Raw genomic sequence first — 24,664 nt, forward strand, 5'->3', positions numbered from 1 at the left:
TTGGGTAGAGAAGATTGCACTTCATTCTTGACTCCTTTACTGAGAAACAAAGATTTTGTTCCAGGAATGTCTTGTAGCATGTTCGATAAGTGGCACAAAAAGGGATTAAGGGTAATTGGCGATTTGTATCAAAACAACACACTGATGAACTTTGAGCAATTGCAGTCAAATTTTAATATTCCTAGAGACCACTTTTTTGGCTTTCTCCAGGTTCGTAACTTCGTTCATTCTAGAATTCCACAGTCTTCAGAAATAGTTATATATGATGATATTGAGACATTTCTTATTAAGCGAAAAGACAGAACCCAATACAAAATCATACATCGCCTTTATATAGCTCCTAATGTCTTGCATAAGATTGCACCTCATATTTCCCATCTTTGTAGTAAATGTCAAAAAGAAACTGGCACTTTTTTTCATTACTTTTGGGAATGTAAATTAATCAAAAGATTTTGGAGCTTCATATCTCAAGAACTAAGTAATATTTTTAACAACCTGATTCAAAGGGACCCCGGGTACTTTCTTCTTGGCCTACCCTCAAAAGAATTAACATTGAATCACTTGCAGCGCAAATTATGTCACAAACTATTGCTGGTAGCTAGGAAATGTATTCTCATTAATTGGGTTAAGGATAAACCTCCCTCTGTGACGTTGTGGTACAGAGAATTATTTAAAGTTATTCCTCACGAAAGAACTGCTGCTATTTTAGGAGGAAATGAGGGTCTCTTTCTCAATGTTTGGTCCCCTTTGCCTTCTTATTTGCCAAATGATTTGTCCCAACTGTTGAGGGGGGGTGGTTGCGATTAAGATGTTCTCAGTTAAATAGGAAGCAAGTGTAAAGGACAATTCATTTTTGGAGTTTATCTTTTTCTCTTTCTATATCTGTGGGTAATTGAGTGAAAATATGTTTTTTTGTGTCTGTGTGGATGTGGGATTTTTTGGGGTGGTGTTTTTTTTTTCTTTCTTCTTCTCTGTTTGGTTGTGTTGTTTTATGCTATTCTTGATAAACGAATAAAAATTGTATATAAAAAAAAACAAGTATTTACTACTTGTTTTATTACTGGGAATCAAGCAGGTTCTAATATACAGTAGAACTGAGCTGAGCTCTTTACATGTGTAAATTTAAATTTAAAAAAATGTTAAGTCATCGGTTATACGTTAGATATAAAAGGAAAAAAAATAGAACAAAGGCACTGTTGTCGTCATGCCATAGGTATGTTCTTCAGGTTTGGCTTCTTGTTTAATATTGCTGATAGTGCTGTCAGCGTTAATGTTGTTAAATTGACATTAACGCCATAACTGCATTAACACGGCAAGTACTCCGTTAATGCTAACATGCATGGGGCTGCACAGCGTCACCGTGTTAGCTCAGTTAGCTCGTTAAGTTAGTTCCCTGAGTGATCCCTTGGACCACTGTGAGAAACAGTAGATGTGTGGACTGTGGTCACGCCAGCATCTAATTCATCCACGTTACATGGTTTATTAAAATTATCAAATCACAGCATTTACATTTATGTTAGACTACTTTTATTTAACTGCTTTAGCCCACTTACAATGAAAATTAAAAAAAAATCTTGTTCATGACCTGTGTAGCACGTTAACACTATTGGAAGTAAAAACTTTCTTCTTCTATTTTCTTAAATAAAGCTCTGACTTGTATTATGAGTATGAGTCTGTGGTCTGGGAGAGAGTCCTGTAACTCTGTCTGCAAAATACAGTATATGATGACCAATGTTGGGCAATTAATTACATAGTTACTTATTCAAAAATGTTACTGAGTTTTACCTAAAAATGCAGCCAAGGCGTTTTTTTAAATAAACATTTCAAACTATTTACAGAACAATCAGCTGTTCCGCATCAAATCTGATGCCACAAAAATTATTTGTGCCACTACAAAAAATAATTTCTGTCCATTATGAGATAAAGGAGAACAACAGCCTGATACCTGCAGGCCTGACAAAAGAAGATGTATCACTCCTATAACACCTGTAACATTCAGTAGATGCCTCATTGTTCTGACACACAACAAAACTACTGACTACACTACACACTAACTACACAAGATTTGCGCTAAACTTCGCAAATCTCTCACATCTCAAAACACCACCGTCACTCCTAAAACTTCCTCCCGTTTCTTAACAACTAAATGCCATGTTTTGATTGGTCGACATGGGAAAGGGCGGGGGGCGGGGGGGGGGGGGGGTGTTGTTTTTCCTCACAGGCGGAGAGTGTTTTTGAGCGTTTTCCTTATAAAACACAGTTTGCACCATTTCTTCCCACAGTAAATATAGACAACGATAGTATTCAGGAAAAAAAGAAAGCATTGCATATTTTTTTTTATCATAACTCTAGTTTTACGTGGCCTGTGGTATAGTCCACACTTTTTCAGTCAATTATTCCGTCTGTCCTGCTCAATTCTCCAATGGTTGTACACGTTGTCATTAACGTGGCTTCACTCCTGGTCAGCCACGCCGCTTTGGGATAAAGTGGCATCGTTCTAATCCCATTCGGGAGCAGCCAGTCGCTTACCGACTAAAATTGTAAAACAGAATTGTTAAAGTTTTAATTTTCATTTCATTTCAGGTTTGATTGTTTTTGTGCGCAACGCAGATTTTTGGTGCGCAGAGACCGTGCCAGCAGTGCGCAATTGCGCACGCGCACAGCTTAGAGGGAACATTGCTTGCAGCGTTAATGCGGTCATGGCTTTAACATCATTTTAACAAGATTAACGCTGACAGCACTACCTGCTGAATGTTCCTATTTAGACTGTATTGCTGCTTTAGAGTACAAAGTTTTGCTTTTTGTCTATTTTTTAATCTTAAACTTAAAATCTGAGATTCTTGCTTTGGGTTAATTATTCTTGTGACACATTTCAGTTTTATAATTATTGTATTTTTGATTTGTGGCTAAATGTATTATTCCTGCCTCCCCCGTGTCCTTATCTATGTTGAGCACAAGTTTTCTTGTCTCTGTGCTTAGTAGGTGTCTTTTATTATTTTTCTGTTATTTTAATAGTTTTTGCTGGTGTCTTGCCTTGACTTCCTGTTTGTTAAATTATCTTGATTATTTTCACACTTGTTAATTACTTGATATACTGTCTCATTCTCAGTTCCAATTCAATTCAATTTATTTATATAACACAAGATCACAGTCCTCGAGAGCTACTGTCCTGCAGCTTTTAGATGCATCCCTACTCCAACACAGCTGAATCAAATGTTTGATTACCTCTTCAGCATGCCATCAAGTTTGGAAAAGGTCTGATAACAAGCCATTCATTTGATTCAGCTGTGTCGGAACAAGGATGCATCTAAAAGCTGCAGGACAGTTGCTCTCGAGGACTGGGATTGGGCACCCCTGCAATAGACTATGGGAAAACACACACACAAACCATCCAGCCAGCCAGCCAGCCAGCCATCCATCCATCATCTTCCACTTATCTGAGGCCGTGTCACAGGCGCAGCAGCCTAAGCACAGAAGCACAGGCCTCCCTCTCCCCAGCCACCTCTTCCAGCTTGTCAGGAGGGACATCAAGGTGTTCCCAGGCCAGCAGAGAGATAACATCTCCCCAGCGTGTCCTTGGTCTGTCCTGGATCCTCCTCCCAGTGAGGCATGTCCAGAACACCTCACCAAGGAGGCATCCTTATCAGATGTCCAAACTACCTCAACTGGCCACTTTTGATGTGGAACCTCTTCGAAGCAGTCCAAAAGTCTTTTTCCATGGCCTCTCCAAAATCCTCCAACACACCTGAGTTTTTGCTTCATCCACTGCCTGAGCCACATCCACTTAGCCTGATGGTACCTATCAGCTGCCTCCAAAGTCCCACAAGGTTAACCAAGCCCAATAGGACTTCAGTCTGGTGGCTCCCTTCACCTCTGGTGTTCACCATTTGGTTCGGAAGTTATCACCACAGCAGGCACCAACCACCTTGTAGCTGCAGCTCGGTCCAGTGGCTTTGGCAATGGAGGTGCTGAACACGGTCCATTTACACTCAATGTCCCCAGTCTCCCTCGCAATGCTGTTGAAGCTCTGCCGGAGGTGTGCGTTGAAGATCTTGTGGTCCGGGGCCTCTGCCAGGTGTTCCCAGCACACCCTTACTATATCTGTTTAGGTGCACCAGTTTTGTCCAGCATCCTCCCCGACCACCTGATCCAACTCACCACCAGGTGGTGATCAGTTGACAGCTCAGCCCCTCTCTTTACCTGAGTGTCCAGAACATATGGCCACAGGCCTGGTGATACAATTACAAAGTTGATCATCGACCTACGGCCTAGGGCAGGCATGGGCAAACTACGGCCCGGGGGCCACATGCGGCCCGTTAAACATTTTGATCCGGCCCGCCAAACTTGAAAAAAAATTAATAAATTAACCTTGTTAATGTTTTATTTCCCCTGCAATTCTGATGTTTCCTCACTAGATGGCGCACTCTAGATATATTGCCTTTTTTGAGGTGAAGCGTAGGCCTATTACTCCACGTTTGCACTTTACCCTGTGACCCACCGCCCCTCTATGAAGATGAGCGGACCCAAGAAAATGAAAGTTGACAGATAATGTCGAGTGTTCAAAAAGGAGTGGACAGCTAAATATTTTTTCACTGAATATCGATCATCTGCTGTTTGCTTGATATGCCAAGAAACTGTGGCGGTTTTTAAAGAGTATAATATTAGCCGTCACTTTGCCACAAAGCACGCTAATTATGCTAGCAAGCTCTCAACAAAAGAACGGGAAGCTGCTGCTGAGAAGTTGGCAGCTAATTTGAAGGCTCAGCAAAGTTTTTTTCACCGTCAAACTGCCATTCAAGAGTCAAGTACCAAGGCCAGTTTTATGCTTTCATTCAAAATAGCAAAGGCCAGCAAACCACTGTCAGAGGGCGAGTTTTTAAAAGAATGTATGGTAGAGACAGGAGGTATTTTGTGCCCGGAGACCAAAGACAAATTTGAGAAAATCAGTTTATCACGGTGGACAGTGACTTGCCAAACTAATAGATGAAGATATCACCAGCATATTAAACAAAAAGTCATTCACTTTTTATTCTTTAGCACTGGATGAAAGCAACGATGTCAAAGACACTACTCAGCTCCTTATTTTTATCCGAGGAATCAACGAAACCTTTGAAATAACGGAGGAGTTTTTGACAATGGAGTCTCTGAAAGGACAAACACGGGGAGAGGACTTGTTTGAACGGGTGTCTGCAGCCATCGAAAATATGAAGCTTCCCTGGAGTAAGCTTGTTAACGTCACCACAGATGGATCTCCGAATTTAACGGGAAAAAACGTTGGCCTGCTGAGGAGAATCCAGAATAAAGTCAAAGATGAAAACCCTGACCAGGATGTCATTTTCCTCCACTGCATCCTCCACCAGGAATCTCTATGTAAATCGGTGTTACAGCTGAATCATGTTGTGAATCCTGTGGTGAAACTTGTCAACTTCATACGCGCAGGGGGACTTCAGCACCGTCAGTTCATTGCATTCCTGGAGGAAACTGATGCGGATCACCAGGACCTGCTTTATCACTCCCGTGTCCGCTGGTTGAGTTTGGGCAAAGTGTTTCAACGAATGTGGGAGCTCAAAGAGGAGATTGGCGTGGTTTTTGGAGCAGCAGGGGAAGACTGAGGAATTTCCTGAGCTGAGCAACAAGAGCTGGATGTGTGACTTTGCGTTTGCTACGGACGTATTTTCACACTTGAATGAGCTCAACGTGAAACTGCAGGGGAAGGAGCAGTTTGTGCATGACATGCACACAAACGTGAAAGCCTTCAAATCCAAGCTGGCTTTATTCTCCAGGCAGATTTTGAACAAGTCATTCACTCATTTTCCTACACTAGCCATGCTGAAAGAGGCCGGAGCAAAAGTAAAGAAATACAGTGAGTCACTGGATGCACTGCACGGAGAATTCTGCCGTCGGTTTTTGGATTTCGATAAAATTGACAAGTCACTGGCCTTTCCTCTGTTACAAGACCCCGAAACAGCTCCAGAGGAGCTTCAGCTCGAACTCATCGACCCTGCCTTAAAAGAGAAGTTCAGCTCTCTGAAACTAAATGACTTCTATGCTTCACTCAATGATGCCGCGTTTCCAAATCTAAGGCGAAAAGCGCAGATGATGTTGGCTTTACATTCAGCGTCATGAACATCAACAAAGCCAGCCACAGATCCAAGTTAACAGACCTACACCTCAGATCCATCCTGAGAATCGCCACAAGAAAACTAACTCCAGACTTTGATGCGCTGGCTAAAAAAGGAGACCAACAACACTGCTCCCATTAAAATGTGTGTGTCTCCGTGATACGCACGTTGTTAAAATGAACAGTGAGCGCAGATCAAATATAACGCTTCACAGACTGACTTGCTGCAACTGTTTTGTTCTTGCACTGGTCGTTGTTGACTTTTGGCACCGGGTAAACAAATTGAATAAAAGGAACAGGACAAGTACATCTGCATCTCCTACCGTTTTTGGGGGAAAAAAAAAAAAAGAGTCAGGAGGAGAGTGATGTGATATCCTGAAGGATAACAGAACTTTCAGTGCTTTAAAATAAAATGTTCATTTATTTGATTTTCAGTCTTTAAAGACTCATTTCGAAGTCAGAGATTTTATTGTAATGCTTTTCTTCATTTTCATTGGAAATTAAAGCACATGTTTTCTCCATATCCCAAGATGTGTATTTTTCCCCCAATGAGGTGATGTTTTCAAAGCATGCCATCTATCTGCTCCGGTTCCGGCCCCTTTGTCAAATGTTAGAACTCAATGTGGCCCACGAATCAAAAAGTTTGCCCACCCCTGGCCTAGGGTGTCCTGGTGCCGCGTGCACTTATGGACACTCTTATGTTCGAACATGTGTGTTATGGACAAATTGTGATTTCCACAGAAGTCCAACAACAAAACACCGCTCGGGATCAGATCCAGGAGGTCGTTCCTCCCAATCAAGCCCCTCCAGGTCTCACTTGCATTGCCCACATGAGCACTGAAGTCTCACAGTAGGACAACAAAGTCCCAAGGTGGAGCACCCTCAAGCACCCTGCCCAGAGACTCCAAGAAGACTGGGTACTCTGAACCGTCAGTCAAAAGCACAGACAACAGTCAGGACCCATTCTCCAACCTGAAGGCACAGGAAACAAACCCTCTCGTCCACCGGGAGAAACCCCAACGTACTTTCAGCAAGCCACCTCCGCCTCTAACACTCAGGGCAACACCAGACTGAGTCCAGCCCCTCTCCAGGAGACTGGTTCCAGTGCCCAAGCCATCCATTGAGTTGAGCCCTGCCTAACACACATTGCACCCAAAGTCTTGCAGGTGGTGCTCTAGGGTCCTGTGTATATATATTAGCTGTTCCTAGCACTGCGCTCTTCTGGACAGACATCTCAGATGTTGTTCCTGGGATCTGCTGGAGCCATTTGCCTAGCTTGCTGATCACTGCACTGAGTGCTCCGATTAACCACTAGCACATTACAACATTGGGTTGGTTAACCATCACCAGTTTCTGTCTGTATCTGCATTTTAAACTTGGGACTTCCATACTCTGCACAGATGTTCCTGTATACTATGCCAGCCACTTGGTTATAACATTCTATGTATCCCCTGCCTGCTAGCATCCTCCTGTTAAGTGCCAGATTGTGTCAGCGACATCTTTACACAGCCTGCACCTGGAGTCTTGCCTGGTGCGGTTGACCCCTCCCTCTCTGGATCTTATACTTAGAGTTTGTTCCCATGTTTTTCAGTCCAGCTTTGTCCTGTTACTGGAAGGATTTCTGGATGTCAGCCAGTTCCTCTATCTGCCGGTGGTACATACTGTGCCATTCATTTTCTATGGAACACCACAGATGTAACATAGTTGACTAAAACACTCAAAATTCAACAAAACAGGTCCTCATCACTTTTAAATGTTCAAGTGCATAGCGCGGAGGATGTTATAAGACCTTGAGACAATCAGATATAAAACACAATATTTATGAGTTTTTAAATTTCTAAATTGGTCAGATTCGACCTGAATACGACAGGAAGGGCTAGGGACCCTTACCAGATTCATATACCCTGGTCAGGAGTGGAACCTCTGACCTGAAGTTCCAAAGGCGTGTGTCTGTGTGTATGTGGTTTTTTGTAAAATATGACACTGACAATTTTTAAGAGGGGATAAGGTCATAAGATTCATACTTAATTAACATTTTTTAAAAATGTACATCAGGTCTTCTATTTTAATTTGATTTATTGAAAACTAGCATCTAGTAAATAGGCTTAAGCTTGATTTTTCATTTACACACATTTCTGTTGGTTTTTTTTCTTTCTAGCTGTATTTTGTGATTACTACAATAAACCAGGTGAATGCACATGGCACTATAAAATGTGTCCCATCAACACTCATAACAACTCCAATCACTGCCTCAAGACCTGTGACAATCCAGAAGGAATTTGTCCTAATGATATGAACTCCCTTCATATACACCAACTTGAAGGTAAGCATATATGTATATATTCCAATGTGTTAAAGGTGAGAACTGAAGACATAAAAGGTAGACAATCCCCACTTCACTCATTTATTTAAGAAACCGTGACACTAGTTGGACCACTGTCCTACATTTCAAGAACTTTTTAATTAAAACAAGGAAACGAAATCAGTATATGAAATTGCTGTAACTTCACAATGTTTTTGTTTTTCATTAATGCAGGTTGTTACCCTGAGTGTGGAGAAGACACGCCGTATTTTAATGAGGACATACAAAGATGTGTAACTCATTGTGAAACAACCTCAACAACTACAACAACAACTCATTCTACAACAACAAGTGGAACACCGACTACAACACCAACTCATTCTACAACTACAAGCTGGACTACAACAACAGGTTTAACTACAACAACACCAACTCATTCTACAACTACAAGTGGAACACCGACTACAACACCAACTCATTCTACAACTACAAGTGGAACACTGACTACAACACCAACTCATTCTACAACAACAACAACAGGTTTTACTACAACAACACCAACTCATTCTACAACCACAACTGGAACACCAACTACAACACCAACTCATTCTACAACCACAACTGGAACACCGACTACAACACCAACTCATTCTACAACTACAACAACGACTACAACAACACCAACTCATTCTACAACAACAACTGGAACACCGACTACAACACCAACTCATTCTACAACTACAAGCTGGACTACAACAACAGGTTTTACTACAACAACACCAACTCATTCTACAACAACAACTGGAACACCGACTACAACATCAACTCATTCTACAACTACAAGTGGAACACCGACTACAACACCAACTCATTCTACAACTACAACAACGACTACAACAACACCAACTCATTCTACAACAACAACTGGAACACCGACTACAACACCAACTCATTCTACAACTACAAGTGGAACACCGACTACAACACCAACTCATTCTACAACTACAAGTGGAACACCGACTACAACACCAACTCATTCTACAACTACAACAACGACTACAACAACAGGTTTTACTACAACAACACCAACTCATTCTACAACCACAACTGGAACACCGACTACAACACCAACTCATTCTACAACTACAACAATGACTACAACAACACCAACTCATTCTACAACAACAACTGGAACACCGACTACAACACCAACTCATTCTACAACTACAACAACGACTACAACAACAGGTTTTACTACAACAACACCAACTCATTCTACAACCACAACTGGAACACCGACTACAACACCAACTCATTCTACAACTACAACAATGACTACAACAACACCAACTCATTCTACAACAACAACTGGAACACCGACTACAACACCAACTCATTCTACAACTACAAGCTGGACTACAACAACAGGTTTTACTACAACAACACCAACTCATTCTACAACTACAAGTGGAACACCGACTACAACACCAACTCATTCTACAACTACAAGTGGAACTCCGACTACAACACCAACTCATTCTACAACTACAACAACAACTACAACAACAGCTTTTACTACAACAACACCAACTCATTCTACAACAACAACTGGAACACCGACTACAACACCAACTCATTCTACAACTACAAGTGGAACACCGTCTACAACACCAACTCATTCTACAACTACAACAACAACTACAACAACAGGTTTTACTACAACAACACCAACTCATTCTACAACCACAACTGGAACACCGACTACAACACCAACTCATTCTACAACCACAACTAGAACACCGACTACAACACCAACTCATTCTACAACCACAACTAGAACACCGACTACAACACCAACTCATTCTACAACTACAAGTGGAACACCGACTACAACACCAACTCATTCTACAACTACAAGTGGAACACCGACTACACCAACTCATTCTACAACTACAACAATGACTACAACAACACCAACTCATTCTACAACAACAACTGGAACACCGACTACAACACCAACTCAATCTACAACTACAAGCTGGACTACAACAACAGGTTTTACTACAACAACACCAACTCATTCTACAACTACAAGTGGAACACCGACTACAACACCAACTCATTCTACAACTACAACAACGACTACAACAACAGGTTTTACTACAACAACACCAACTCATTCTACAACCACAACTGGAACACCGACTACAACACCAACTCATTCTACAACTACAAGCTGGACTACAACAACAGGTTTTACTACAACAACACCAACTCATTCTACAACTACAAGTGGAACACCGACTACAACACCAACTCATTCTACAACTACAAGTGGAACACCGACTACAACACCAACTCATTCTACAACTACAACAACAACTACAACAACAGCTTTTACTACAACAACACCAACTCATTCTACAACCACAACTGGAACACCGACTACAACACCAACTCATTCTACAACTACAAGTGGAACACCGTCTACAACACCAACTCATTCTACAACTACAACAACAACTACAACAACAGGTTTTACTACAACAACACCAACTCATTCTACAACCACAACTGGAACACCGACTACAACACCAACTCATTCTACAACCACAACTGGAACACCGACTACAACACCAACTCATTCTACAACTACAACAATGACTACAACAACACCAACTCATTCTACAACTACAAGTGGAACACCGACTACAACACCAACTCATTCTACAACTACAAGTGGAACACCGACTACAACACCAACTCATTCTACAACTACAACAATGACTACAACAACACCAACTCATTCTACAACAACAACTGGAACACCGACTACAACACCAACTCAATCTACAACTACAAGCTGGACTACAACAACAGGTTTTACTACAACAACACCAACTCATTCTACAACTACAAGTGGAACACCGACTACAACACCAACTCATTCTACAACTACAAGTGGAACACCGACTACGACACCAACTCATTCTACAACCACAACTGGAACACCGACTACAACACCAACTCATTCTACAACTACAAGTGGAACACCGTCTACAACACCAACTCATTCTACAACTACAACAACAACTACAACAACAGGTTTTACTACAACAACACCAACTCATTCTACAACCACAACTGGAACACCGACTACAACACCAACTCATTCTACAACCACAACTGGAACACCGACTACAACACCAACTCATTCTACAACTACAACAATGACTACAACAACACCAACTCATTCTACAACTACAAGTGGAACACCGACTACAACACCAACTCAATCTACAACTACAAGCTGGACTACAACAACAGGTTTTACTACAACAACACCAACTCATTCTACAACTACAAGTGGAACACCGACTACAACACCAACTCATTCTACAACTACAAGTGGAACACCGACTACAACACCAACTCATTCTACAACTACAACAATGACTACAACAACACCAACTCATTCTACAACAACAACTGGAACACCGACTACAACACCAACTCAATCTACAACTACAAGCTGGACTACAACAACAGGTTTTACTACAACAACACCAACTCATTCTACAACTACAAGTGGAACACCGACTACAACACCAACTCATTCTACAACTACAAGTGGAACACCGACTACGACACCAACTCATTCTACAACTACAACAACGACTACAACAACAGGTTTTACTACAACAACACCAACTCATTCTACAACCACAACTGGAACACCAACTACAACACCAACTCATTCTACAACCACAACTGGAACACCGACTACAACACCGACTCATTCTACAACTACAACAACGACTACAACAACACCAACTCATTCTACAACCACAACTGGAACACCGACTACAACACCAACTCATTCTACAACCACAACTAGAACACCGACTACAACACCTACTCATTCTACAACCACAACTAGAACACCGACTACAACACCAACTCATTCTACAACTACAAGTGGAACACCGACTACAACACGAACTCATTCTACAACTACAAGTGGAACACCGACTACACCAACTCATTCTACAACTACAACAATGACTACAACAACACCAACTCATTCTACAACAACAACTGGAACACCGACTACAACACCAACTCAATCTACAACTACAAGCTGGACTACAACAACAGGTTTTACTACAACAACACCAACTCATTCTACAACTACAAGTGGAACACCGACTACAACACCAACTCATTCTACAACTACAACAACGACTACAACAACAGGTTTTACTACAACAACACCAACTCATTCTACAACCACAACTGGAACACCGACTACAACACCAACTCATTCTACAACTACAAGCTGGACTACAACAACAGGTTTTACTACAACAACACCAACTCATTCTACAACTACAAGTGGAACACCGACTACAACACCAACTCATTCTACAACTACAAGTGGAACACCGACTACAACACCAACTCATTCTACAACTACAACAACAACTACAACAACAGCTTTTACTACAACAACACCAACTCATTCTACAACCACAACTGGAACACCGACTACAACACCAACTCATTCTACAACTACAAGTGGAACACCGTCTACAACACCAACTCATTCTACAACTACAACAACAACTACAACAACAGGTTTTACTACAACAACACCAACTCATTCTACAACCACAACTGGAACACCGACTACAACACCAACTCATTCTACAACCACAACTGGAACACCGACTACAACACCAACTCATTCTACAACTACAACAATGACTACAACAACACCAACTCATTCTACAACTACAAGTGGAACACCGACTACAACACCAACTCATTCTACAACTACAAGTGGAACACCGACTACAACACCAACTCATTCTACAACTACAACAATGACTACAACAACACCAACTCATTCTACAACAACAACTGGAACACCGACTACAACACCAACTCAATCTACAACTACAAGCTGGACTACAACAACAGGTTTTACTACAACAACACCAACTCATTCTACAACTACAAGTGGAACACCGACTACAACACCAACTCATTCTACAACTACAAGTGGAACACCGACTACGACACCAACTCATTCTACAACCACAACTGGAACACCGACTACAACACCAACTCATTCTACAACTACAAGTGGAACACCGTCTACAACACCAACTCATTCTACAACTACAACAACAACTACAACAACAGGTTTTACTACAACAACACCAACTCATTCTACAACCACAACTGGAACACCGACTACAACACCAACTCATTCTACAATCACAACTGGAACACCGACTACAACACCAACTCATTCTACAACTACAACAATGACTACAACAACACCAACTCATTCTACAACTACAAGTGGAACACCGACTACAACACCAACTCATTCTACAACTACAAGTGGAACACCGACTACAACACCAACTCATTCTACAACTACAACAATGACTACAACAACACCAACTCATTCTACAACAACAACTGGAACACCGACTACAACACCAACTCAATCTACAACTACAAGCTGGACTACAACAACAGGTTTTACTACAACAACACCAACTCATTCTACAACTACAAGTGGAACACCGACTACAACACCAACTCATTCTACAACTACAAGTGGAACACCGACTACGACACCAACTCATTCTACAACTACAACAACGACTACAACAACAGGTTTTACTACAACAACACCAACTCATTCTACAACCACAACTGGAACACCAACTACAACACCAACTCATTCTACAACCACAACTGGAACACCGACTACAACACCGACTCATTCTACAACTACAACAATGACTACAACAACACCAACTCATTCTACAACAACAACTGGAACACCGACTACAACACCAACTCAATCTACAACTACAAGCTGGACTACAACAACAGGTTTTACTACAACAACACCAACTCATTCTACAACTACAAGTGGAACACCGACTACAACACCAACTCATTCTACAACTACAACAACGACTACAACAACAGGTTTTACTACAACAACACCAACTCATTCTACAACCACAACTGGAACACCGACTACAACACCAACTCATTCTACAACTACAAGCTGGACTACAACAACAGGTTTTACTACAACAACACCAACTCATTCTACAACTACAAGTGGAACACCGACTACAACACCAACTCATTCTACAACTACAAGTGGAACACCGACTACAACACCAACTCATTCTACAACTACAACAACAACTACAACAACAGCTTTTACTACAACAACACCAACTCATTCTACAACCACAACTGGAACACCGACTACAACACCAACTCATTCTACAACTACAAGTGGAACACCGTCTACAACACCAACTCATTCTACAACTACAACAACAACTACAACAACAGGTTTTACTACAACAACACCAACTCATTCTACAACCACAACTGGAACACCGACTACAACACCAACTCATTCTACAACCACAACTGGAACACCGACTACAACACCAACTCATTCTACAACTACAACAATGACTACAACAACACCAACTCATTCTACAACTACAAGTGGAACACCGACTACAACACCAACTCATTCTACAACTACAAGTGGAACACCGACTACAACACCAACTCATTCTACAACTACAACAACGACTACAACAACAGGTTTTACTACAACAACACCAACTCATTCTACAACCACAACTGGAACACCGACTACAACACCAACTCATTCTACAACTACAAGCTGGACTACAACAACAGGTTTTACTACAACAACACCAACTCATTCTACAACTACAAGTGGAACACCGACTACAACACCAACTCATTCTACAACTACAAGTGGAACACCGACTACAACACCAACTCATTCTACAACTACAACAACAACTACAACAACAGCTTTTACTACAACAACACCAACTCATTCTACAACCACAACTGGAACACCGACTACAACACCAACTCATTCTACAACTACAAGTGGAACACCGTCTACAACACCAACTCATTCTACAACTACAACAACAACTACAACAACAGGTTTTACTACAACAACACCAACTCATTCTACAACCACAACTGGAACACCGACTACAACACCAACTCATTCTACAACCACAACTGGAACACCGACTACAACACCAACTCATTCTACAACTACAACAATGACTACAACAACACCAACTCATTCTACAACTACAAGTGGAACACCGACTACAACACCAACTCATTCTACAACTACAAGTGGAACACCGACTACAACACCAACTCATTCTACAACTACAACAATGACTACAACAACACCAACTCATTCTACAACAACAACTGGAACACCGACTACAACACCAACTCAATCTACAACTACAAGCTGGACTACAACAACAGGTTTTACTACAACAACACCAACTCATTCTACAACTACAAGTGGAACACCGACTACAACACCAACTCATTCTACAACTACAAGTGGAACACCGACTACGACACCAACTCATTCTACAACCACAACTGGAACACCGACTACAACACCAACTCATTCTACAACTACAAGTGGAACACCGTCTACAACACCAACTCATTCTACAACTACAACAACAACTACAACAACAGGTTTTACTACAACAACACCAACTCATTCTACAACCACAACTGGAACACCGACTACAACACCAACTCATTCTACAACCACAACTGGAACACCGACTACAACACCAACTCATTCTACAACTACAACAATGACTACAACAACACCAACTCATTCTACAACTACAAGTGGAACACCGACTACAACACCAACTCATTCTACAACTACAAGTGGAACACCGACTACAACACCAACTCATTCTACAACTACAACAATGACTACAACAACACCAACTCATTCTACAACAACAACTGGAACACCGACTACAACACCAACTCAATCTACAACTACAAGCTGGACTACAACAACAGGTTTTACTACAACAACACCAACTCATTCTACAACTACAAGTGGAACACCGACTACAACACCAACTCATTCTACAACTACAAGTGGAACACCGACTACGACACCAACTCATTCTACAACTACAACAACGACTACAACAACAGGTTTTACTACAACAACACCAACTCATTCTACAACTACAACTGGAACACCGACTACAACACCAACTCATTCTACAACTACAAGTGGAACACCGACTACACCAACTCATTCTACAACTACAACAATGACTACAACAACACCAACTCATTCTACAACAACAACTGGAACACCGACTACAACACCAACTCAATCTACAACTACAAGCTGGACTACAACAACAGGTTTTACTACAACAACACCAACTCATTCTACAACTACAAGTGGAACACCGACTACAACACCAACTCATTCTACAACTACAACAACGACTACAACAACAGGTTTTACTACAACAACACCAACTCATTCTACAACCACAACTGGAACACCGACTACAACACCAACTCATTCTACAACTACAAGCTGGACTACAACAACAGGTTTTACTACAACAACACCAACTCATTCTACAACTACAAGTGGAACACCGACTACAACACCAACTCATTCTACAACTACAAGTGGAACACCGACTACAACACCAACTCATTCTACAACTACAACAACAACTACAACAACAGCTTTTACTACAACAACACCAACTCATTCTACAACCACAACTGGAACACCGACTACAACACCAACTCATTCTACAACTACAAGTGGAACACCGTCTACAACACCAACTCATTCTACAACTACAACAACAACTACAACAACAGGTTTTACTACAACAACACCAACTCATTCTACAACCACAACTGGAACACCGACTACAACACCAACTCATTCTACAACCACAACTGGAACACCGACTACAACACCAACTCATTCTACAACTACAAGTGGAACACCGACTACAACACCAACTCATTCTACAACTACAAGTGGAACACCGACTACAACACCAACTCATTCTACAACTACAACAACGACTACAACAACAACAACTCATTCTACAAGAACAAGTGGAACACCGACTACAACACCAACTCATTCTACAACTACAAGCTGGACTACAACAACAGGTTTTACTACAACAACACCAACTCATTCTACAACTACAAGCTGGACTACAACAACACCAACTCATTCTACAACTACAAGCGGAACACCGACTACAACACCAACTCATTCTACAACTACAAGTGGAACACCGACTACAACACCAACTCATTCTACAACTACAACAACGATTACAACAACAGGTTTTACTACAACAACACCAACTCATTCTACAACCACAACTGGAACACCGACTACAACACCAACTCATTCTACAACTACAAGTGGAACACCGACTACAACACCAACTCATTCTACAACTACAAGTGGAACACCGACTACAACACCAACTCATTCTACAACTACAACAATGACTACAACAACACCAACTCATTCTACAACAACAACTGGAACACCGACTACACCACCAACTCAATCTACAACTACAAGCTGGACTACAACAACAGGTTTTACTACAACAACACCAACTCATTCTACAACTACAAGTGGAACACCGACTACAACACCAACTCATTCTACAACTACAAGTGGAACACCGACTACAACACCAACTCATTCTACAACTACAACAACGACTACAACAACAGGTTTTACTACAACAACACCAACTCATTCTACAACCACAACTGGAACACCAACTACAACACCAACTCATTCTACAACCACAACTGGAATACCAACTACAACACCAACTCATTCTACAACTACAAGTGGAACACCGACTACAACACCAACTCATTCTACAACTACAACTCAGACTACAACAACAGGTTCTACTACAACAACACCGACTCATTCTACAACTACACCTGGAACACCTACTACAACAACAGGTTTTACTACAACAACACCACCCTATTCTATAACTACAACTGAAACACCAACTACTACTCCTACATCAACAACACCAATTCATTCTACAAACACAACTGAAACACCAACTACAATTTCAACTTCTCCAACAAATACTAGGATTATAACTGGAACACCAAAATCCACCATGCATTCTACCACTCATGTTACAAAGGTATGATTGAACCTTATTTTATAATTTTACAGCCATGTACTTTCTCTGGTTTTGCAATCGTGTTTTCTCAACATCCCCCCCCCCCCCCCCCCCCCCCCCCCCAATTTGTACCAGGGACAAGAGTTTCATCCTTTTTGCAACTGCACTAAGGCCATATCCCTTGACAACAACACATTTCAAATACTTCCTCATCACTGTTCACCCATTGAAAACATAACTTGCAGCAATGGAAAGAAACCAGTTCTTCTATATGACAAGTTCCAGTGCTGTCAACATTACGCTTGTGATTGTGAGTCTTTTTTTGTAAATTTGGTTAGTGCTTTTGTTTTTGTTTTTTTGTTTTTTTAATGACATATGTTTGTTTTGTTTTTTTAATCAATTTCATATTTTAATTTTTTGCCCTCTTTTTCCAGGTGAATGCAAAGGATGGGGCAATCATCATTACATTACATTTGATGGCTTCTATTACAATTATCAAGGAAACTGCACTTATGTTTTAATGCAAGAAATTAATCCAAGGCATCACTTAAGGATTTACATTGATAATGTGTTTGATTCCACTGAAGATGTTTCCCGTCTTCGATCTATAATTATTTTAAATGGATCGCAAATTTTCAATTTGACAAATCATAACCTTACTGGAAGATCAAATTTGGAGGTAAAGCAAGGACCAGTGATTCTCTATTGTTGCTTTGATCTTTCTTGCACCGGCAGTTATACAGTATTTGTATACAGTATTCATATTTGCCTAAAGTCATTCAAAGATAAGAGAACAACAAATAGAAGCACTCATTGTTAATTTTGAGTATTCAACCTTTTTTTTCATGGCACTGATAGGCACTGAAAAATGGAGTACGTCTGAAGCTGCCCTATTCACAAAATGGTGTTACAGTCATGAATTCAGGATTTGACTTGGTTTTGGAGATCCCTTCACTAGAAGTGGTCATTACATTTGGAGGAACTGGCTTCAGTGTTAATCTTCCATATAAAAACTTCGGCAATAATACCAAGGGTCATTGTGGTAAGAACTCTCTCTCTCTCGAGTAGCCCTTGGTTTGAGGTAAACCTCTATATTAATTGTATTATAATTACTGTCAGGAACATGTAACAATAACCCGAGTGATGACTGCATATTGCCTGGAGGTCAGCTTGCTGAAAGTTTTGCAGCGATGGCTGACAACTGGACTGCAAAAGATATTGGCCAAGGCAATTGCACTGTACCGCCTACAAAATCTACAAGTGCACAAGAACCACCACCTCTATACAAAACAGGCGTTTGTGAGCTGCTTAATAGCAGGTAGACATTATCCAATCTATTCTGCCAGATTATCTCCATTCCGTTTGCATTTAAAACACAATATTTTTCTTTTCTTTTTTACAGTCTCTTTGCAAAGTGCCATCCTATTATATCGCCATATAATTTCTACAAGGGTTGCATTTTTGATAGCAGCAATGTTAACAAAACAGAAGTGCTGTGCACAAGTTTGCAAACTTATGCAGCAGCCTGTGCTCGTGCTGGAGTTTGTGTTTACTGGAGGAACCACACTAAAACAGAAAAGTGGTGTGGTAAGAAAGCTTGCGATATTTAATTGTAATTTCATTGGCTTGTTTGAGGAATTTTTTTGTTATCCTATAGTATTTAGGAGATAAAACAGTCTACAGTACATGTTATTTAACAAATTGGTTTAACAGGATGTATATTTAAAAAAGATTTGTTTTTATATTTCACAAACAGCCAGTCACTGCCCATCACACCAAGTTTATCAGCCTTGTGGTCCTGCAGATCAGCCAACCTGTGAAGACAAGTAAGTTGTAATGGAAAAGGCATGTGTGTAAAGTGTCAAGCAACAAATTAGAAAAATATCCTTAATCTTGAAAACTGAAACAAATTTCAGAGTGACTCCTGAATGTTTTTATTAGAGGAAATGCTTTAAAAATAAATAAAACATCTAAGACTTTGGAAAATGCACAGCTCTAAAATAATTCTTATAAAGTTTATGTAAGCATTTGTATTAGTTTCCAATGGCTCGTAGGGTCATAGTCAATTCAATTTACATAGCACAAAATCTAAAAAAAATATTTGCCTCAAGGCACTTTAAATTTTAAGGTAACGACCCTAATATTATACAGAGAAGACCCTCTGTAGTTTTGCTGGCTTATGGCAAAACAACATTTGCCTCATTCAGCTAGGGGGTGAAGAGAGGGAGACAGGACAAAAGATGTGCTGTGGACGAGAGTCAGAGATTAATAAAAACTATGATTAAATGCAGAGTGGTATATAAACACAGAGAGAGTGAAAACAGTTCAGTAAGCAAGAGACACTTGTGGTATAATGCAAAGCCAACAAGCAGACTATTCCTGCTGCAGCAAATCTAAAGAATGGTTCGAGGACAATAAAGTAGTTCTACACATTTCCTGGTCAAAGTGACTCCAAGTTTCCTTACAGTGTTACTGATTAAAACCCATCATCAACTTGGGCCTTACTCAGAGTTCCTATCAGAATTCTGACTTTTTAAACAGATTTAGTCCTCAGCTCAGATAAAATAATCAAAAACACTTGCACTCAGTACTCAAGTAAATATGACTCATTCAAACACACATTCCTTTTCTGCATCTAAGTGTTTTCTTTTCTAACATTCACACACACTCTGATAAACACACCATAGGCAACTTCAGTTAAGTATTTTGATTAAGGATAATTTGGCATAGAGATTGGAGCAACCAGGGATTACATCAAGTACTTGAGGGTGGTTGTGGCTCAAGAGGTAAGCCGCAACAGAGGGTTATTTGCAATACGATAGATGATGCAGAGATGGATGTATGTGTCACGGCGAGTGAGAAGAGCCGTGTGGAAGAAATGAAGGAGGATCCAAGCGCAGGCAGTCGTGAAGGTGTGAAGGTGGTTTATTGAATAAATGGCAAAGGAAAAATGGCAAACGAAGACAAATGAAACTATACTGGAAAACAACTGAACTACAGTGCAGAAACCAGAACATGAACATGGAGGGCGAGCAGAGGCAGACGATGGTAGACAGCAGGGAACACACGGATGAAACATGGTGAATACACAGACGGACCAGCAACTACAATGACAGAGGACACGACTTAAATACACAGAGAAACACAGGGGAATTACACACAGGTGGTGGACACAGCTGGGAATAATCAACAAGACGAGACAGAGGTAAAACTGAACACACTCACATGAGAAGCAGACCTTCACAATAAAACAGGAACAAGAAACCATCACACTAAGACGCAGACTCGACATAGAGAGACAGACAGAAAATGACACATGGAACTAAACTAAACCTGCAAAAACATGACAACTCAAAATACTGGGTCAAACTGACCCAGAACCGTGACAGTACCGACCCGCCAAGGGCTGTGTCCCGACAGCCCAAAACAAAAAAAAAGAGCACCAGACCAAGGCGGGCGGAGGGGGTCCAGGAAGGAGGGTCCGAAACAAAAAACAAGGAGCACAAGAGTCCAAACACACAAGAAAACAGTCCAAGAACACAGGAAAACAGATCAAAAACAAAACCAAATCAGAGCTCAACAAGAGTCCATGAAAAGTTCAGGGGGCCGACCGTGCACATGGCAACGGCGGCGACGGGCAAACAGTTCTGGAGGCCGACCGTGCACACGGCCACGGCGCAGGCAAAACCAATCGGGAGGCCGACCACTTGGAAGGCAGTGGTGGCCACTGAGCAGGTCTGGAGGTCGGCTGCGATGCCAGCGGCGGCGACGAACTCTTTCCGGAGGCCGTCCACAATGGCCATGAAGCCAACTTAGAGGCCTGGAAAAAAAATCGCCAGAGGTGAGGCAGAATACGCCGAGCGGGCTCTGACGGCAGTGTTGCAACCGCAGGACCAGACGAGGCAGGACCAGACGAGGCAGGACCAGACGAAGGCGGAGCTGAAGCTGGACCAGACGAAGGCGGAGCTGAAGCTGGATCAGGCGGAGGCGGAGCTGGACCAGACGAAGACGAAGGCGAAGCTGGACCTGACGGCAGCGGGACGGCTGCGGAACCTGACGGCAGCGGGACGGCTGTGGAACCTGACGGCAGCGGGACGGCTGCGGAACCTGAAGGCAGCCGGACACCTGCAGGCGGTGATGCTGCAGGAGGTGATGTGGATGCAGGCAACGGTGTAGAAGTCACAGGGGATGATTCAGCAGGTGGTGGCTGAACAAACTTCCCCGGACCGTCAGCAGACGTGAGGATGTGCTTGCTGGGTACTCCAGGACCCCCAGCAAATGAGGCGTGGTGCTGGACGGGCTCCTCGGACCCACCAGCTGACTTGGCTTGAAGCTGGACGGGCGACTCGGACCCACCAGCAGACGACACTTGAGGCTTGACGGGCGACTCGGACCCACCAGCAGACGACACTTGAGGCTGGACGGGTGACTCGGGCCCTCCAGCAGACGACACTTGAGGCTGGACGAGCGACTCGGGCCCTCCAGCAGACGACACTTGAGGCTGGCTGGGTTCTCCCGAACCCCCAGCTGACGACACTTGAGGCTGGCTGGGTTCTCCCGAACCCCCAGCTGACGACACTTGAGGCTGGCTGGGTTCTCCCGAAACCCCAGCTAACATGGCTTGAGACTGGACGGGCTCCTCTGGCCCTCCGGTGGAAACAGACACTGAAGCAGCAGGTACGGAGACCTCCGCCAGTGTGGACACTGGCTGGGACTGAGCAGCACAGTGGCTAGACTCAGGCAGCAACAGTGGGATGCAGTCCTCAGAGGGCTGAAAGTGTTCCCCAATACACTCAGCAGAGGACGGAGGCAGACGGGTGAACTCACTTGAACTCTCAGGGGGTGCTGAGAGCTGAGACTGTTCTGGTGAGTTCTCCGGTGAGGCTGCTGGCGCTGGCGTCTTGACCTCTAGGGGTCCAGAGTTAGCTGGTGACTGACACCCAGTCTCTGGGGAGGCCCTAGAGGGAGCAACTGTCTCTGACATGGCCAGCTTAAGAGAACCAGCAGATATTGTGGTGAAGTGTGTTCCCTGCTTTGAATGAGACAGTGAGGATGGTGGCTGAGTAAATGAGCGGGCAGACAGCTGAACTGGTGGCGACAGAGCAATAGGCAGCGAAGCGGCTACAGACTGACCTACAGGTAGCGGAGACGATTGTAGTGGAGTCATAATGAGTGGTGGAGTGGCTGACTGAACGGAGGGCAGCGCGGCTGCTGACTGAACGGAGGGCAGCGTGGCTGCTGACTGAACGGAGGGCAGCGCGGCTGCTGACTGAACTGAGGGCAGCGCGGCTGCTGACTGAACTGAGGGCAGCGCAGCTGCTGATTGAACCGTTAACTGAATTGCAGACCCAACGTTAAACTGTGGTGAAAGTGTGGATGGGAGAACATGATCAGGAAAAACTGTTTTGGTGAGGTTTACAACTTCCCCTGAATGAATCAGTGCAGGTGAAAAAGGGTCCCAAACATTTTCATTGTCTAAATTCATAATACCAGGCTTGGAAACAGAATGGAAACAGTCATTAACACAGAGCGTAGGCTCAAGAGAAACAGTCTTTGAAGCAGTGGCCATGGGTGAGACAGAAAAATTATTGTTATCTTCAGAAGACACACAAACAATAGCTCCAGAAAACACAGTCACAGAGTCTGACGCAGCAGAAAAAGTGTCCCTTTCACTCACCACAGCCGATTGTTTACATGTCTCGACATCCGGCTGTGGGGTGCCACGCCGACGGCGCAAACGTCGCTTCTTTCTTGGAGACGGCTCCGACAGGCCGGGTAATCCCTCGTCCGGCGGTTCGGACGGCACGTCCTCCGTTGAAGTGAGCAGGCGAGCAGTAGCGGCGGGGGGGTGTAGGTGAAGCTCGTGGAGAACGAAATTCTCCCAAAGCTATCATATACAGTGAAGACATAACATCACTAACAAGATAATGGGCCTCTGTGAGAGGAATTTAGGTAGCTGCTTTGCACTGGGTTGGCACATGGCACTGAAGAAGTGGAGGAATTATATGCTATATGCTTTACAACTCCTTCAGAAATACATCTGCAATAATGAAATATATTCCCACTGCTATATGATCCATAATTGTAAATGTAAACATGAATGTTGCCATGAATTATCATTTTACAAAATCAGTG

General features: G+C 42.5%; 1 protein-coding gene across 1 annotated transcript in view; it reads left to right on the forward strand.

Moving 5' to 3' along the window:
- Window positions 1-24,664, forward strand: part of LOC309709474 (mucin-2-like) — a gene marked incomplete at its 5' end in the record, with an annotated part of 52,323 nt that overhangs the window by 22,101 nt on the left and 5,558 nt on the right. Inside the window, 10 exons of the mRNA XM_082538089.1 lie at window positions 8,280-8,444; window positions 8,658-8,716; window positions 18,011-18,055; window positions 18,125-18,550; window positions 18,674-18,839; window positions 18,964-19,208; window positions 19,388-19,571; window positions 19,649-19,847; window positions 19,932-20,116; window positions 20,286-20,355. Coding sequence (XP_082394215.1) covers window positions 8,280-8,444; window positions 8,658-8,716; window positions 18,011-18,055; window positions 18,125-18,550; window positions 18,674-18,839; window positions 18,964-19,208; window positions 19,388-19,571; window positions 19,649-19,847; window positions 19,932-20,116; window positions 20,286-20,355 — 1,744 coding nt within the window. The remainder of the gene's footprint in view (window positions 1-8,279; window positions 8,445-8,657; window positions 8,717-18,010; window positions 18,056-18,124; window positions 18,551-18,673; window positions 18,840-18,963; window positions 19,209-19,387; window positions 19,572-19,648; window positions 19,848-19,931; window positions 20,117-20,285; window positions 20,356-24,664) is intronic.

Source organism: Aulonocara stuartgranti (genome assembly GCF_965226115.1).
Source record: "Aulonocara stuartgranti genome assembly, chromosome: 7".
Lineage (NCBI taxonomy): Eukaryota > Metazoa > Chordata > Actinopteri > Cichliformes > Cichlidae > Aulonocara > Aulonocara stuartgranti.